The sequence below is a fragment of the Amphiura filiformis genome, chromosome 17 (genome assembly GCF_039555335.1).
Source record: "Amphiura filiformis chromosome 17, Afil_fr2py, whole genome shotgun sequence".
NCBI lineage: Eukaryota > Metazoa > Echinodermata > Ophiuroidea > Amphilepidida > Amphiuridae > Amphiura > Amphiura filiformis.
In genome coordinates, this window is record NC_092644.1 from 10,303,059 (window position 1) to 10,322,937 (window position 19,879).

General features: G+C 38.0%; 1 protein-coding gene across 1 annotated transcript in view; it reads right to left on the reverse strand.

The window, feature by feature from the left end:
* The window catches only part of LOC140136914 (DNA (cytosine-5)-methyltransferase PliMCI-like), a 53,925-nt gene that overhangs the window by 19,596 nt on the left and 14,450 nt on the right, over positions 1-19,879 (reverse strand). The window contains 16 exon segments of the mRNA XM_072158566.1: positions 823-928; positions 1,815-1,939; positions 2,818-2,901; positions 5,256-5,385; positions 6,921-7,018; positions 7,578-7,746; positions 9,133-9,236; positions 9,639-9,716; positions 14,036-14,131; positions 14,133-14,200; positions 15,359-15,451; positions 16,180-16,298; positions 16,656-16,765; positions 17,002-17,085; positions 17,753-17,819; positions 19,482-19,655. Coding sequence (XP_072014667.1) covers positions 823-928; positions 1,815-1,939; positions 2,818-2,901; positions 5,256-5,385; positions 6,921-7,018; positions 7,578-7,746; positions 9,133-9,236; positions 9,639-9,716; positions 14,036-14,131; positions 14,133-14,200; positions 15,359-15,451; positions 16,180-16,298; positions 16,656-16,765; positions 17,002-17,085; positions 17,753-17,819; positions 19,482-19,655 — 1,705 coding nt within the window.

Genomic DNA, 19,879 nt, shown 5'->3' on the forward strand with positions numbered 1-19,879 from the left:
ATAAAAAGTTTTGAATTTTATACATGCCACATTTAGGTTAAATGCACTTGAGCAATGAAAATGCATGCCTTTAATTTCTTAATATATTGCTTATAATTACAAAATCTGGCCTTGTTACACTCGGGAACTTATTTTTGTAACTTAATAATTTGTTTTGAGATGAAAAACTGAACTATAAATCACTTTTTAGTTTTTGCCATTTTGCCGGCAAAAACTGTTTTTGCCAAGTGGTTAAAACCGCGGTTAAAACCACGGTTTTTCCACCTGCGGCAAAAAACCTGCGAACCCTGCAATGAGATCTCCAAGGTCTTAGTTGTTACCCATAGCAACTACTACACTAGAGGATCACTGATTCTAGCCTCAGTTGACACCTTAATGGGATAGAACCCTGGGCCTTCAGATTACCAGTCAGTGACTTCAGACAAACTTGCCTTACATTTGGCATACAAGATAAGTATCTTGAGATTTGTCAACAATGAATAACAAAGATCAGAGACTTCGCCTATGGACAGTCCCCTCTTGACATTCATCAACAAGGAATAATTCGAGAGGATCCGAAGCTTCACCACCTAGGATAGCCTCCATACCATGCCCTCATGGGATAGAACCCTGGACCTTCAGATTTCTGGTCAGGTGCTTCAGTAATACTCACCTTACATTTGTTATTAATGGAAGCTAGGTATGTATCTTGACATTCATCAACAAGGAATAACTCAAGAGGATCCGAGGCTTCACCACCTAGGGATAGCCTCCCTACCATGCCCTCATGGGATAGAACCCTGGACCTTCAGATTTCTGGTCAGGTGCTTCAGTAATACTCACCTTACATTTGTTATTAATGGAAGCTAGGTATGTATCTTGACATTCATCAACAAGGAATAACTCAAGAGGATCCGAGGCTTCACCTAGGACAGTCTCTGTGCCACGTCTGGAGAAGGAAAAGGGTACAAAACACTTAAAAACATGCAACAAAAATCACTTGCTGATAAAATAAATGCTGGTATAGTAAACCTCTTTTAGCAGAAACTCCAGGTTTTAGCCATTTTAAATTGAGAATGGGAGAGCCACCTTACACTTTGATTCAACTTGATTTTCGTAGGGATTTATTTATTTATTCGTTATTTATTCAGGAAAATTCCATCAATACAAAAGTACTGCTCTCCCTGGAAGCCCTGATAACATACATAAAACATTGATATACAAATAACATTATCATGATTATAAGAATATGAATAATTAATATACAAACATGGAAATATAGAACAAGTTCAAATTAACAAATTAATGAGGAGGGCTATAAGTTCCTTATTAATGTCTCAAATACATACAAAATTATAGGGCATTCTTGAACTCATTCAAGCTTAGTGAATCCAAATTGGCACAGAGATTAAAAGGAAGTCTATTCCATGAATAGCTCTATAATGAAATGTTCTCTGCCCAGAAGACAATTTCCACCTTGGAACAACCAATTTGTTATAAGATTGACTTCGAGTGTTCTTAGAATGCATAGAGGAGGTGAAGGTAAATCAAGCGTGCCAACAAACCACACCACCCCTGTGGAAGATTTGAGAAATATCTTCCACATAGGGAGTACGAATTTCAAATGTAATCAACACATTAGGCAGATCCATTTTAAATTCATACACCCTCCAAGAAAGATTCATCCCGACTCTTCCACATAGGGGAGGGTTAGTTTCAAATCAAGTTGGTTAATGTACTACTTCCATTCAAAATCCATACTCCTGCTGTGGTAGATATTTCAAAAATCTTGCACAGGGGTAGTGCGGATTTTAAATGGAATAGCTGTTACTTACAGATACCATGCAGCATGGAACATCTGTTCTCCGCTTTCTTCTTGCCACATGTAGCCAATACGTCCAATAAACATAGGCTGGGTAGGATCATCCGGATGCACCAACACATCGTCACCAATGGATATCTGAAGTAATGGTAAAGAAATAACACAGTCATAGACAATGCAGGGCATAACTATAGAAACTCTTTGCATGGTGTTATGTTTTATGGTTAGTATGACTATGAATATTAGGGTACAAAGGTAATTTTAATATCTATTTCCTATACAGAAATATCTATTCTTAATTTATACTAGGGTGGACCAAGTTAAAGATGTTCAGTATTTTCCCTAGTGAAGCATTTGGAAATATAGTAAAAATTGCATCTGAATGAACACAGCTGCTGTACTTGATCTGACTGCGTTTATATGTCGCATATTTCAAACTACAACGCGAACACACAACCCTGGATACAATAATTAAAATATTAACTAATTACGAGTGAGTTGGCATGGTTGGATTCACTTCCCCATTATGCACCCGCAGTTGCTCTTCACAGTGTACATGGACAATCCTCACGCTGTTTGCAGCTGTGTTCATTCACATGCAATTTCTACTATACTATTCTTCTGCAGATGATTGCAGGATAGGGCAAGCAGATTTGGGTTTCTTGATGAGCTTTGTTATTGGATATGAGAATTAGATCTGTGTTTGAATTGGAAAGGAGTATGAAGTACTTTCCGTATTCCCAAGAATATGTGCACCTGATTGGTAGAATTGCGAACTCTTTTTATTGTTCTATTCCTAAAGCTAGACTAAGGAAACCTTACATCATCTGAAGAAAGGAGCCACAGGAAAATATTTATTGAGGAACATTAAAATAATTATAGGGTAATAACTGTGCATCAGCTGTTTGGAGGGTATGATTAGGCCAGAGAAGGCCAAAATAGTCAATTTATTTGTGATCACATGACAGAAACCAATGAACAAGAATCTATTATATGAAATTTTAAATTTGCTTTACCTTTTCACTGTCAATCTCCGCTGCTGAAAAGTAAGCTCTGCTGCCCTCAACCTTGATAGGGTCACCAACCCATTCTACTGTCGTCTGCATTGGGGAATGAAAATGCGAACACATTCAATGATTTATGTGGTTCAATTACAGTGCAAATTGCGCTAAGTTGGAAATTTGATTTTATGAGATCATCCACTGGGTGCTTTGGACAGAACCAAACAAAATACGGAGCTGCATGCAGGACAGATATATCTGAAGAGCCATTATAGGAGTCCGACAGAAGTCGACAGAGTGAGTGAGTGTGATTAAGTATTATTGAACTCCTCCTAACTGCATAGTGCAGAGTCAGTGAGCACGTCAATTGATGCAATCCCGTAGAATTCAATCTACAAACGTATATGCCTCTAAATCAGGGGGGTTTTTTGACGAAAGAGACGAAAGGCAGACACCCTCCACAAAAACATTATTTGGAGTTTGAGCAACTATGTTACTGATACGGGCAGGTGTACAAACATGTATTATTATAAGACTAATTTACTGTAATATTTTTGTGGAGGGTGTCTACCTTTCTTCAAAACCTCATTTAGAGGCATATGCGAATATGGCATACAACTAGGCTGACATTCAATAGGTTCTTTTACAGGTGCAAGAGATATCACAGCAAGCATTTTGTGAATTTGTTACAAAAGCACACAGCAAATTCCTTTACAGCTTCTAAACCAAAAAAGATGTATCATCACAATCACGTTAACATGTTATCCTAGTCAGAACCACACACACATGCAGTATTATCAAACCTGTTTCTTGCGTGTTTCTGGAGTGACATATTCAAATTCTAACTCATCCTCATCAACTGAAGTTAAGACCTCAGCATCCTTGCTCTGGTTTGCATTAAAAGTTTCAAGAAACCATAAACAATAAGAAAAAAAATTCGCATTTCGAAAAGCAACAGAGTCAAGTACATGAAAATATTTCAGGGTTCGTTTTTTTCTGGCAAAAAGGCAAAAACATGTTTTACATGGTTTAAACCAGCAAAAATTGCCCAAACTGGTAGACTCAATCAAATATTAAAAATACTGAAAGCTCATAAACAGTAACACACATCTTTCAATGAATCATTCAACATATTTTTTGTCTCATCAAGTCCTTAAAATGAATAAGTTTTGAAATTGATATGCCGCATTTCAGTTTTAATGCACTAGTGATCAATGAAAACCATTCCTTTTATTTCTTAATATGTTACTTATAATTACAAAATCTGGCCTTGTTACACTCAGGAAAGTATTTTTGTAACTTAATAATTTGTTCTGAGATGAAAAAAGTGAACCATTTATCACTTTTTTAGTTTTTGCCATTTTTGCTGGCAAAAAGTATTTTTGCTAAGTGGTCAAAACCATGTTTTTTTCCACCTGCGGAAAAAACCTGCGAACTCTGAAATATTTTAAGTTTTCAACATCCACACTCCCCCCAATAAAGCTACCACAAGGCCAAGGTCATGGTTGTATTATTCCACAAAAGCTGCGCTTGACGCAGTAGTTATGTGCTCTTATGATCGACAATTAAATATTTTGATTATGTTTGAATATGTCAGGGGTGTGATTCAAAGCCTGTGAAATATCCTGAAAATCAAGAAAAACAATGTGAAATTGGGCAAAAATACCCTAAAACTGGCTGAAAATCAATATAATTGCGTAAATTTTGAGCACAAAAAATCTGGAAAAACCCAGACAAATCACACCCCTGATATGCGTTATCGTAGTAATAGTAATTCTATGATCTACCATCTACAAACTAGCATGCAGCTATTAGTTCATAACGAGTGGAGACATAATATTCTTCGCTAAAAAGGTGATTTGATAGACTGTGGAGGAGGCCATCCTCTTCCTGACACAACATATTCGGGCCCAAGTGTCAGTCATTATTATCATGAGAACATACCACCATTGCATTATCAAAGGTAAGCGGGCCCGACCGACCCAGAATTTGCATTTCGATTTCGGAGAATTATTTTTTTTATTTAAATTTTGCTAAAATCAGCCGTTTTGGGCCAAAATTTTGGCTGAAAATTTTAGAAAATATGTTTGCCAAAAATCTACAGATTTTTTTCCAGAAAAAGCCCAACCTACTTGAAACTTCCATCGGAACGCAGAACAGCGCTTTTTTGTTGTTACCTATCTAGAATTCTCTTCCTTGGTTTATATTCCTTGAATAACTCAAATAATACGTCATTTCTGTATTTGATCAACTAGGCTATTCCTGTCGAAATCCATACCCCCTACATGTACAGAAGACACATCCATAACCTTCCACACAGGGAGTGTAGATTTCAAATGGAGCCACCCATTCAAGTAACCACATTTGAAATTCACACTCCCTGTGTTTGAGATTACGTTAATGTCTTCCATAGGGGGCGTATGGATGTCAACTGGAATATCCCAATAGCTTACCCTCTTCTTCTTCTTAATCGGTGATCCTAGTTTACGTCCTTTTGGCTTCTCTTCTGGGATGTTCTCTTTTTCTTCCGATTCTTGAAGCTCGTCGTTCTCATCCGCTTCTTTGATAGCCATATTTGGACATCTGAAATATTGAATAAGATGGTCCAGTAAAGTCTTGTACTTTATATAATTGCTGATAGGCAAACAGCTTAACAAATGAGAAAGTTGCGTCAAAGTCACAGAATTAAAACCAGAGAACCAGGACTCGACCGCCATATTGCATCTTGATACAGGTATGGAGCAAAAATTGGGGGTATTCGGTTTCCCTCGGAATGCGCTTGAGGCATTTGTTGTCATGTAAGGGACAGTTGCGTTTTAGACCCATGAGAGCTGCCCGAGACGAGCCTGTACTAGACGAGGTGAGCTACCCGATGAAATTCAAAGACCTGGACGAGCAAATAATTGAAGAAGCATGACTTCGCGATCGATCGTGTATTGAAACAGCAATTGGCGGTGGCAAATTTCAAGTGCTTTCCTCAAGTGGTCAATTAGTTTGATCACCGATTACATCGATCGTTACTGGACTAGTCTATATCATTTTTATTTATTCACAGAAATGATTCCTAATTTTACCGTCTGAAATTATTTCTTGAATTTTTAATAGCTAATTAAATGATACAACAATTAAAGCATCAGCAGTATAGGCATAGGCCTACCTAAAGTATGCTAATGCAGACAATGTTTATATAAAGGACAGTGAAATGTTTAATTGGTTGAGTTGAAGAATAGTTTGGAACTTTGAGCGGAATCTTTATAGATATGAAATATTTCTAATTAAAATACTTTTTAGAACCTAAAAATAAGGTGGGAATATTCATGATGTTGGATTTTTTTAATAAAGAGATAAAGTGGTATTAGTTTTTTTCAACATGATCAAATAAAGCTATACTACTATTTAAATTCAATTTCAAAATATATATCTATAATGTGAAAAACATGTCTTTCTTTAGACATTAATATTTTATCATGATTTGTTGTTAATAAGTTTCACAAGGTGAAACAATTTCAAATGTTTTCTTTTATATTTATACTTTTGACTGCAAAATGCAATTTCATGCGGTCAGTTTCCCTTTGTGTTGTCATAAGTGGTTTTGAGAAGTTATTGTCAATTATAACAATAGCATCGAGTACCGGCAATTTACAAGATCGATTCTCACAACGGGCGGTCATGATACTCATCTCAATTATCTGGTTTATGCATTGACCTTTGCATTCTTCAGTGATTCCAGAGGGCGATGAAGTATAGAACACGGGGCGCATTTGAGAGAGCGCACTTGATGCAACCAGCACGCGAAAGTACGACAATGCTTCAGATGAGGCCTTACGATTGTTTTCGTTTGTCTCCGCAAGCACCGTCGGCAAGGACCTGAATACCCCCAATTTTCTCCCCATAGCTAACGGCGCGATTGTATGTGGCGGTATAGGGAGTCCCGGTTCTCCTTCTCTAATTCTGTGGTCAAAGTTCTCTCTGATCCCGACTTCCATTTCTCCTCCACTCTCAATTTTACTGTCTTTCTACAGATGCTTGTTTTGATCTTCCATGACTTCCAAATTTCTCCTCTCCACTGTTTTTCTCTTCCATTCACCTCTTTCCATTCTCTCTTCATATATATTTACCTTCTTTCTGCACAGGCTTGCTTTGACTTCCCAGAACCGCCAAATTTGACCATATCTCTACAGTTTCTGCATTTACCACAGTCTGGGGCTTGGCACACCTGAAAATGAGAAAACAACCAGTCAATCATGAAAACTCGGTTCTGTCCAATACATTTACGCACAAAAATTAAAGTTACAAATGAAACACACACAAAATTAAAGCTACACACAAATTTTTTACACCCAAAAATTTGTACACACAAAAATTAAAAGTTACAAATGAGATAATATAAAACATTATTCAGACAAGTGCGCAAGACACGCTTAACAAACCATATTTAGCATCATTCAGGGATGAAGTGCTTTTCAGGTGCAGAACCCTAAATTAGCTAAATTGAATATAGAAATAATCATCGCAACCAGGATTGTACGTCAGTAACTAAAATAGCAGATTGTACAACAATTTCACAGGAGGGTCATTAGTCCTGAACTTAGTGACTGTGATAAACCATAAACGTAAGCCCTAATCCTAACCCCAGCCCAATACATAACACTGACTCTAATCCTAACTCTGACCATAACCCTATTCATAATCCAAACCTAAAATGCCCTAAACCTTAACTTTAACACATTTCAGACAAATGACCCTTTGGACTATGGGATGTTCCTGACACTTACCTCGCATACGCCACACCTCGTCTTGCGTGGAGCGTTTAATTTGAGATCTTTCTCAATCTGACCAGTAAAGAATGTCTCAAAGATATTGTGTACAAGTGGTGTGACCGTTGCAAAGGACTGCATGGGTTCCTTCTGTTTCTTTGGAGCAGCTGCCTTACGTACAGCACGCCTGCAGGAACAAATTAGCGGGATTCAAGATTCAAGCATTCTAATGCAATTTATTATTTCGGATTGAACAAATAGTAAGAGATGGCAACACAGCTTTTATCCGTCTTGATAAACAATTAGTTCCAAAACAGATTTAGTTGTAGCTACTTCCATAGTGAAGGAACAGCAGGAATTACTATGTGTGCATCCATATTAAAATTATGCACTTGTCAGCAGACGACACATGTAGCAGCCGACAAGAGCATCCTTTTGATATTGCCGTACACATATAATAAATTGCAAGAGTGAACAAAATCTGTGGGGATTGCACTAGCGTATTCTAGATATCTTGTCCAGAGCTCAATCAACTGTGTGACAGAGAACTACTGCAGTTTGCTGTTGAATATTTAAAGGAAGTCTCTGGCAATAAAGAAAAATAATTATCAAACATGAATCACATGATTTTATTTAAAACAAACTCACAGTGACCATAAAAACGAATCTGTGATATTCAAAATTCAGCTAGCTGTTTTTATGGCCAATATGAGTTTGTTTTAAATAAAACCATGTGACTCATGCTTGATAATTATTTTTCTAATGTTATGATTGCCAGAGACTTCCTTAATGGTCATGAGTGTCTCATTCTCAGTGGCCAAATACAATATAACTTTCTTGGAATAATTAATAGTCTGTTTGGTCTGCATCTATTTTTTGAAATCCGCCCATATATTACTTTTGCCTCGCATCTTATTATGCCATGCTAGGGCAAAGTATTTAAGCTGAATTTATACTCGATCGCCGAGCGATGCGATTAATCGCTTTTGAAAAAGCGATTTGCAATCGCCGAATTTTGCGATGCATCGCCCGTCGCTTTTGCATTTATACTTATCACGGCGATAGCGATTGCAGGCGACAATTAAAATATTCTAAATGCCACAAAATACATTTTTAAAACATCAGTTGCTGTCAATAATTATTGCTTTGAATTAATTCATGATCAAAAGTTAAAAATTGAGAAAGGTAAATTAATTAGCAAAATAATAGATCCAGTTGGTTGTATATGATTGGTTGACGCATTCACGTGTCAAGCGATATCGCTGGGAAGTTGAGATTTCTTCAACTTGCAAAAGCGACGTCGTTTTTGCCTCCGCGATTTGAATCGATTGATCGCCTTGACGCTCTGGAAATGTAAGTAAACATTGAGCATGCGTGAAAATCGCTTTTCTGCAAAAGCGATTGAGTATAAATTCAGCTTTAGAAATAGAATGTCTTCTGAATTTTATGAAGTGGCAAAACTCTTTGCTAAATGAAATCATGCCAACCCAGGAGACTAATTTTGATGACTACAAAACATGGAACAACTCAAATCAAATATGTACACTGGTATTTTTGTATTGAATTTGCTTACCTTTTACCAAGCGTGACACCAGCTAATTTGATAAGATCACGCATACAGGGTGTCGTAATCAACAATGGCTCATCTTCATCAGCACCGTCATCAAAACTCGCAACCTAGAGTAAGGAATTTTCAAGACAAAATTCATTTTCTTTATTTCAAGTATATCAAGGCATTAACAGCAGAAATCTGGAAGATAACCCTGACAAAACTTCGGCCAGGCACAAGTGACCTGGTGAAGTGGGTTGCTGTAGATAGCTGTCCGGGGCATTCTTACAAGACAGGCAAGTGTAGCCAACAATCAGGCTTATTATCCTAATCGGAACCGACTGTAAAAAGGTCTTTTATTACTAAACATGGCTATCATGATCTAATGTCATAAAATATTGCCATGCACTTTCACAACCCATAGTTATTTACACAGCATCTCCATTATGTACACATCATCTCTGGGATGGGAGTAAAAAACGATTTTTCTTTTCTCGATGCTTACATTAAGTTTCTTCTTGTAAGCTTACCTGGTCTACTACAAACTGTGAGTGTCGTAGCAGTGTGTCTTCAGTTAACTTGCTACAGTTGTCAGGTGGAATTGTGGTCTGGGAAGAAAATAATAAAAATATTTGTTAAAATGACACTAATTTGAAGTTTTATTATGTATCACTATATCTCTTTCAGGCCCTGACTGATAGGTGAGATATAGGCCATTAAAATATCATTTTTGAACAGAAACAGTTATTATACACATCCAATAAAAAACAAGAGTCGAACAAACAAACAAAACAAAATAAGCAAATGAATAAAACAAAAAGGAAACAGTTGATAATACCCATTTATTATTATTTTTCTTCAAAAATATCAAATATTGCATTTACAACTAGAGCGGTTCTCGGCTTGCGCGGTTCTCGACGCAAAGCGTCGGCCGCAATGCCTCCACCTTGAGGCGTATCATGTTGAATGTACCCAACCAAGTTTCATGCCCATACGACGGTTTTTAGTAATTTGACCTCAGATGACCCCTGTGTGAACCAAGATGACCCCAAAATGTCCATCCAAAATTTTAACTTTAAATGTTGACTGTATCCACCAAGTTTCATGCCCATACGACAGTTTTAAGTTATTTGACCTCAGATGACCCCGGATGACCCCAAAATGACCTTCCAAAAATTTAACTTTAAATGTTGACTGTAACCACCAAGTTTCATGCCCATATGACAGTTTTAAGTTATTTGACCTCAGATGACCCCTGGGTGACCCTGGATGACCCCAAAATGACCGTCCAAGAATTTGACTCTAAATGTTGACTGTACCCACCAAGTTTCATGCCCATCGACAGTTTTAAGTTATTTGACCTCAGATGACCCCGGATGACCCCAAAATGACCTTCCAAGAATTTAACTCTAAATGTTGACTGTACCCACCAAGTTTCATGCCCATACGACAGTTTTAAGTCATTTGACCTCAGATGACCCCTAGGTGACCCCGGATGACCACACAATGACCGTCCAAGAATTTGACTCTAAATGTTGACTGTACCCACCAAGTTTCATGCCCATACGACAGTTTTAAGTTATTTGACCTCAGATGACCTCTATGTGACCCCAGATGACCCCAAAATGACCTTCAAAAAAATTTGGTTCTAAATGTTTACAGTACCCACCAAGGTTCATGCCCATACGACAGTTTTTGCTAATTTGACCTCAGATGACCCCTAGATGACCTTGACCCACTAACCAAACCTACTGGAATTTGAAGACCGCCAACGACCATCCCTCCACCAAATTGCATCACTGTATACCAAGGTTCATGCCCATACGACGGTTTTTGCTCATTTGACCTCAGATGACCCCTAGATGACCTTGACCCACTAACCAAACCTACTGGAATTTGAAGACCGCCAACGACCATCCCCCCACCAAATTGCATCACTGTACATCTTACCAGTTACGAGAAATTGCACCCGCAAGCTCGGACGGACAGATGGACGGACGGATGGACGGACGGACGCACACCGTCGACGTCCTATACGATAAATATAAATTTAATACTCCGTTGGTGGGCGAGTGGTAGTGAGCGACAGGCGAGTGGTAGTGAGCGACAGGCGAGTGGTATTTCACTGAACGCAAGAAAAGGAGTTCTATCTGATTGGCTAGCAATCGATCGCTTAGGTCGCTCAGTAGTCAACTACAAACTCATGCATTCAATTCGATTGAAATCGATTATTCTATTATTGACGAAGATAAAGAGCGTGATAGTGTGTCAATAATGTACATTGTATTGCACCTGGTTTTACCAGCATTGCTTTATAAAATAATTTTCTCAAAGAGTTGAATATTATCAAAATTTTTACCCAGGATTTCAAATTTTTTACCCGCAAATTGCAGTTAAACATATCCACAGCAAAATACCGGTCCTCACTAATTAGTACATTTAATTTCCAGTTAGTACATTTAAGCGAAACCTGTGATTTACGTGACAACAAATAAAATTTTCTTACAATAGAAATATCATATGGGATACTGATATGGTAGGCCGCAACCGCCACAACGTGGAGCTGCTACGCGTAGCTGACTTTTTGTTCCGTGGAGCCAAATTGACCAATCATGTTAGAGTTTTTCATTACTCGGAGGTAAAACTGACCAATCAAGTACGACTTACTCATTACGTGAAGCTTAATTTAGTCATTAAGAATTTGCCAGGCGAGGCTTCACGTAGTTGCAAGATATCCTCGGTCACGATAGTTATGATTCAAAAAGTAATTTATGAAAAGTACGAACCGACTTATTATTAAGATGGACATGCACTCACAAGAAACTCATATAGTATTGTACACAACTATATAGCTAGGCAGAGTGGTGGTAAACCATGCACACAATTCTGCGATCTGCAGTGTATCGCCGGGAGCTGATTTGTACATCTTGCGCGGCGTGGCCTGCGGAATTCGACCTTCAGCAAACCAGTTCGGATTTACTTTATATAGATGAGGTGACATGTGTTTACATTTGATACGCCCTCTGTTGGTCTGCGATCAAAACTGTCAGGCACAAAACACTATAGTTTACATGGAAGAATTTGATTTTTATTCATTAACTTTGGTTTCAAAGCAAATAATACAAAAAATGGTATCAATCTTGCTTATAAATGCATCAAGCTATATACATAATATCACACAAAACTTCAAAGGTTTTTAAAAGTTGAGTTTTAAAGAGATTTATGTGGTCTGTCATAGACACTTCTGTGTTATTTTGCCTGCTTTGAAACAACAGAGGGCGGTCTGAATGTAAACATGTGACATCATAGGTCACCTCATCTATACTAGTAGTAGGCCATACATACTGTAGTTACGGTACTGCCCGTTTTCCTATACACAATACTCAGTGCGCTCACCATTGACGCGTGACCTAGTGTATGTTAGAAGTATTATGCCATTGCCTATATGAGCGTCACTGTGTAAAAATTACCAGTCAATATTTAAAGTATTCTCTGAAATTCTAGAAAATATAGTTTTGTAACATTTCCTAAATTTTAGCTAATTTAGGTGTTTGGAAATATTGGTACTTTTGTGTTTTAGGAAGGATATGTAAACGACAGATAACACCAAAAAATATGAACAAATTATTTCTAAACCGTGTTAAGTCTGCAAACCAATATGCTTATCATTTTCAAGAACGCTGGTTAACAATAAGCAGACTATTGTCTCATTTCGTAAACAAAAGCCCAGACAGTATTGTTACCTTGCGTTCGCTTTATAATCATTCACCCAACTGAAACTATAATACCAGCTCATTGTTCATTGCACAGGTAAAACAGACACAAGTGCAGTGTGTATTTAACCAGAGAAGATCTGATGTAACATAGTTGAGCTGTTTTCATTGAGTGTTATCTTGGTTTAATAGCTTTTAATGGGGTTTAAGTCCTTCAAAGGTCGTGGTGAATTCTACTGTAGACATGACTGCATCATGATTATTTTAAAGTCAACAACATTCAACAATATGATCACCGTGATAGTATGACAGTATCAGTACCGTGGGTGTCAGTGATCCTGGCCTGACACAGTAGACAAACAAACAAACACGCCACACACATGGCACATGCATGCAAGGTAACATTGACTATACACTAATCAAACAATGGTATTGATCCTGTACAACTGTTTGTGGTTTATTTACATTCGATTCATTTAAAATCCACATAGTAAACATTAATTTTGGCAAGAGTTTTTCTCTCTGGAGCGATGATGCATCAACTGGCTCCGTGTAATGAAAAGATCTAACATGATTGGTCAATTTAGCTCCGCGAAGCGAAAAGTAAGCTACGCGTAGCAGCTCCACGTTGTGGCGGTTACGGCCAGCCATATACTGATCATGCGAAAATCGTAAAACATAGAATAGAAACAGTGTGGCGGCTCTCAAAATCTCAAATTGTATGCATAGCCTGAGTCATACGGCCTATCTCGAACAAAATAGCTCAAAATCACCATGCGTAGTTGTTGAAAAACGTGAGGATTTATCGTACTACCACGGCAATTTTTAACACGAAGATATAGGGATGACGACGGTGTGGGACGGACAACCAGGAAACATAATACCTCCGGTGGGAGAGGCATAAAAATTTCAAACACTGAATATACAAGACAAGACATAAAACAACATCCTTCTACCGCTAGTTGATTCAAGAGATCCTCATACTCTGCAAATTCACAAGACAGGACAGGACAGGACCGGACAAGACAAGACATACAACTAAAACCTTCCAACCTCTAGTTGATTCAAAAGATCCTCATACTCGGCACATTCACAGGGCAAGATAAGAAAAGACATGATAAGTCGAGGCATACAACTTCATACTCGGCAGCTTCGCAGGGCAAAATAAGGCATAAGACAAGACAGGACAGGACATACAACTAAAACCTTCCTACCTCTAGCTGATTCAAGAGATCTTCATACTCGGCATCTTCATTGTTGTTGAGGATTTTCCTGAGGAATTCAATCACTATCTTACTCATGTGGACCTTTTTCTTGCATAGCCTTCCAGATTGGTGCATAGGCTTCAGAAGGCTCCATCAAGATGTACTCAGCAAATGCTGTCAATTTAAACAGATCAAACAAGTTAACCCCATGAGAACTACCTGCCGATTGGCCAAAAAGAAGTTTTCATTATCAATTGGACCAATCGGCAACATTGTTAGAATAATTTCACCATGCAAAAAAATTGGGTTGAAATATTTGCAAAGCTCCATTCTGATATCATGTAATTGACCAATCAGAGGCAATGTTAGATCGGCAGGTAGTGCTCAGGGGGTTAAACATGAATTTAAAGGTGGATTGTCCAACATAACCTCACATCGAGGCCTATAACCCGAACATTCTTAGTTCCGAGTTCAATTGTTCAAGCGGTTTGGATTCCCGATTGTGACATGATCAAGGGCAATGAGTTCGATGTCGCTAATATTGATTGAGATATTGGTAAAGAAAGTGTTAAAATTCTATTGTTTTATATTGTTTTCAGAAATTGACTTAGCTTTGCAAAGAAAAGTCATATCAAAATGGGGGTTTTCAGTTTCTGAAAGCTCTAAATACCTTCTTTAGAAACATATATGTAAAACTCATTTTTGACTGTGTTGACATGTGACTCATTCCCGTTGATCCTGTTACAATTGTGTATCACATTACGCCCATAGAACATTACATGACTTCCGGGATGGTGCACCACTAAACCACCATGTTTTTATTCATACTGCCTAATTGAGTGCCTACACAAAACATATCTTAGGCCAAAATTCCCCCTAATACCAATGTGGTTCAGGGCTGAAGACGTCAATCTGAATTTGCATTATAGTCAAGTTAGTCATCATTCACACTTGCCTATGTGATGCGATCAAGCAAAATCAGTCGAAACTCTGAGATATTACATTTTCAGTTTACAAAGCTGCATTTTGCAGAAAACCCCATAGACATTGAACAACCAGTTCCAAAGATATGAGCAATAAAAGAGTTTCCAAAACAAAAGAAAACAGAAGAAAATATATCTTTTGTTTGGCTATATCTCAAAATCAATATTTCTGAGTTCCGAATGATTTCGCATCACAGAATCAATCTCGATTTGGAAGTTGCATATTGTAGTGTTCCAGTCCTTCATCTAATTGAAGAGTGTGATCACTGGTGTAACAACAACTTATCATAAATTAACTAGGGTTTCACAAAAGTTGAATGCAAGTTACAGAGATCGACTAATTACTTACCAGTACTGAATCCGATAAGCGCTCTTTCTCCACCATCAAACCCAGCAGTAAACCATTCATTGATTGGTCCACATGCTTTAGTTGGTATACCACCTGAAGAAAGAAAAATAAGAGATGTCATTTGAATACAGATACTACTATAAACATAAGCGGGAAATCATTAGTCAAGATAATCTTTCATACAACCATACACAGTTGCTAGGGTTAGGTTAAATTCTAAATGGATCAATTTAGTATAGTAAGAGATTGTTGAAAAACAGCCCAATTTGGTAAGGAGGAACTGAAAATCATGATTCTTATCAGCAAATTTCGAGCATCTAGTTACGTCTCAAGATGAAAATGATTTCATAGTAACAACATGAAATCTTCCCAACTCCTGATTGTAGATAAGACTAGTAGGAGAAATGGGCTATTCCAGTTGAAATCTATATGCCCCCTATGGAAGACATTAGTTTGCCTTAATCTTCCACACAGGGGGTGTAGATATCAAATGGAGTCACTCCTCCAGGTATCCCCATTTGAAATTCACACTTCCTGTGTGCAAGATTAAGGTCATGTCTTCCATACAGTTTGTCCTCTCTGAAGTACAAAGTGACAATGTGCACGTATACAGTGTGTACACAGTGCGTAGTGCTGCGTCTCTGCTGCAGGTATGCGTACCTTCAAAGTCGGCACAATGTGTACATCGGTACTTTGTATTTCAGAGTAGACCGACTGTAGGGGGTGTATGATTTCAACTGGGAAAACCCAACGTTACAAAACAATTTCTGAATTATAGTGTTGAATTGAAACTTTCCAATTTAGCAGACAACTTCTCTTACCTTCAGTACTTGAGTTCTCATCATAGATAGGTTTGACATGTCCACTGAAGAATAGCTCTTTGTTCTTCTCTATCATACCAGTGTCAAAAGCGCACATATGGGTGTTCTTGTCATACACACTAAAACGAGAAAAAACACAATTATGATGATGGGCAGGAATAACCTATGTAGGCTTACTTGTGGCCCTTGAACATGTTTAAAACAAAACTACCAAGAGATTTCATAGTTGGATTTACTTTAAACATGTTCAGGGCCAATGACAAAGAAGGTTTTTCCTGTCCATTAGCTAACCCTGTATGCCACTCTTTCACAAATCATGCTGACCACCGTTAAAAATTGATATGCTGCCCTCTGCAGCTGAAGCGCTGATCCCCTGTTCACCAATTATTGGCAGTCTATCAAACTCATAACAATAAATAAAAGTAGTTCCAAGCCTCAGTACATCAACATTTTGAATTAATTTCATAGAAACCTACCTGAAATTAGTAATTTTGTGCTGTAATCTTTCATCATAGCTCATAGCTTCCGATTCATCTCCCGATAGCAATGATAACCTTGGATCAGTTAAGGCTACAAATTCCTCTATCTGAAAACCAAACCAAACACATACATGTATGTATTAAATGATATCAATTGATTATAATAACTGAGGAGTCTATACTTAGTATAAGCCAGTTCTGATACCATATTACCTATATTATGATCATGAGAAGTTAGCAGACAATGGAAAACAGAGAGTTGTTCCACGCAAAAACAAAGGTGTAATAGATAGCATTGGGTAGCATCAGGCGATAGAGACATGGCTGACAACCTATGGCTTACCGCTTCATCAGGGTCTCCGGGGAAGATCTTCAGATCAGGATCATCAAGCAACTGACGGCATTCACGACAGCGAGCTGGTGGCATCTGCATAGAATTACAAATGTTTGGAATTATTTTACAGTGTGAGCATAGTTGCCAAACATTTTCAGCTCCAAATCACCGAAAAGTCTCCCAATTTTTCTCTTAACCATGACCAGGGGTGTGAGTGACCACAGATAAAAAAGTCTAAAATTTGGAAAGCTCCTATATTTTTGTAGAGAGGAAGTGCCGAAAGGTAAAAATCAAGATCAACAAGTCTGAATTCAGATTTTAATCGAACTCTCACACCCCTGCATGACATAAAATTTTGGAAGTCACCCAAGTTTGTTCTTAGCCATTGGTTTCTATGGAACAGGAACTTCTATAAGTCGCAGGGAAAATCTTTAAAAAGTCGCCCAATTGGGGCACATTGTGGAAATTGGCAACCCTGAATGTGAGAATCAATCTTGATTCTTGGGAAAGAATTTTCCTAGAATCATTTGAGTCTTGCATAGATCTATTGTGCAGTGAAAATTACAAGAATAGAATTTGAGTCACACAAATCTTTTAAACTTTCAAGAATCTTTGCCATAGTACATTCTCTGAATTCCACCACAATTCTTGAAAGAAAGGCATGCTATAATTGACTAAAAAATGGATATTTATAATTAAATTTATCTTTAGTTTGGCATTTAAATGTTATGTGACACAAGGTGGGGATTTCTTATTTTACCTTATCAACAACTCCTATTGCTGGGATGTACTCCTTATCCTTCTGTGGTCTGATTCGCAAATTACGACTGGAAAGAACAAAACAACAAGATTACTTAGTGTAAAAGCAGAGAAGATTTACATATGTATAGGCGATCCCATGATACTAGTGAAACATCCGGGTACTTGAGAACCAGTCTACTAGATATTTCAATTGAATCAACACAGCTGTCAACAGAGTGGTGATTCTCTGCGTACACTGTACGATGAACGCCCGCGAGTGAATCAAACCTTGCCAACTCACTCATGATTGGTTAGTATTTTCATTATTGTATCCATGGTCGTGCGTTCACGTTGTACTTTGAAATACGCGACGTACGAAATCGATCGCATCGCGTACAGCTGCTGTGTCCATTAAATAGAATTTTTTACTTTTAGTTTACCGATTTCTTGTACTTTCAGACTTTTATTCCTCATTCAAATGTGGGTCGATAGTAACAAAAAAGAGCTCATTTGAACAGGGTACCGATGTTCTTTTCAGGGATCATCTCAAAATGCTTATCAACCCAAATTTTTGACATATTTTGAGTGTTTGAAAATCGTGTCTTTGGAACAGGAATCAACAGTGAAGAATTGTGTGAAACTCTGTGATTACTAGACTGGTTCTCAAGTACCCGGATTTTTCAGTAGCATCGTGGGACTGCTTATAAATCTTCTCTGGTGTAAAAGATTGACAATTAATACTTTTAGCTTACAGATTATGAAAAAAAGACATTATTCCATTGCCATTTCAGGCATATTTCATACCAAGTGGAGACAATGACCGATAGAGAGGTAACAATTACAAATAGTATCTCTGTGTGGACTATCAACGACAATGGGCTATTCCAGTTGAAATCCATACACCCCTTATGGAAGGCGTGACCTTAATCTCCTAAACAGGGTGTGTGAAATTCAAATGGGGTTACCTGAATGGGTGAAATCTACACCCCCTTGTGAATGATAATCCTAACACACTGAGGTTTTGTTTTTTTGCAATTGGCAGGGAGAGAACAAATGAAAAAGGAGAAAAGATGAACAAAGACGTCACTTGGTACCCCTGCGAATTGATGCTTAGACCCCTCGCATGCCAAGCAGACATAGGGTTTCGTTGGACCTGCCAAGGAAAGCGTGCCTATATATGGTGATTGCGTCATCACATCAGATGGAATGCACTTATGCTTACGGGTTTTTCGTGTTGGATTCTGTTGGTTTGGGCAATGTTATGGTCATGTCCAGGGACAGGCGATTTGCGCGGAAAAAAATAGCAAATTGCGCGGAACTCTTTTTTCAGTGCAAATCATGTATCTCTGCCCATAGGAAAAAAAATAGCCAATTGCACGGAAAAAAAGTTCCGCGCAAATCGCCTGTCCCTGGTCATGTCTTCCAAGGGGTATATAGATTCCAAAAAACATAGCCCAATGACCTTAAGGATAGAGGCGTATCCATTATAGGAAGAACCGCAGGTCCACTGCAGTTGGCCTCTTTGTTCCACTACAGGGCTTTTTTTAGTCCAGTGCTGTCATTAATGCCAGTGCTAATTTCATTAAGGCATGTTAGGTGCAGCCACAAATTGGGAATGTTCACCATGAGTGCTGGCATATTATAGACAAGTATGCGTTTAAAGAAATTTTAGATGTCTTATGTGATAAAGCTGCCTTGTAACTCACTGACTGCACTAGGTTAAAATGAATTCAAATTATACAACTCACTCTTTCTGTTCTTCATCTGTCTCCATCTTCTCTGCGGCGGAATCTTCTCCATCTTCCGCATCCGTCTTGATACGTTTTTCCTCCCGACCCTCATCTTCCTTCTTTATCTCCTGTTTGCTTTCTTTGCTAGCGCCAGCTGAGGAATCCTCATCGCAGGTTTTCCTTTTAGCAGGCCTGTATTTAGATATTAAAATGAAAATCTTATCAGGACCTGTCTGGCAATTAAGTTATCATTTTAAGGCAAACAAACATGTTGACTGGGCCAAGTGAAGATTGTGTTTGAACTTTTAGACCAGTCATGATTTTTAGTGTCTTTTGTGCAAGCCAAACATAAATGAGTCATTTGTTTTATTGTAAAAGATTTTAAGGATTCTCTCTTTTCCGTTTTCTCTCAAAAA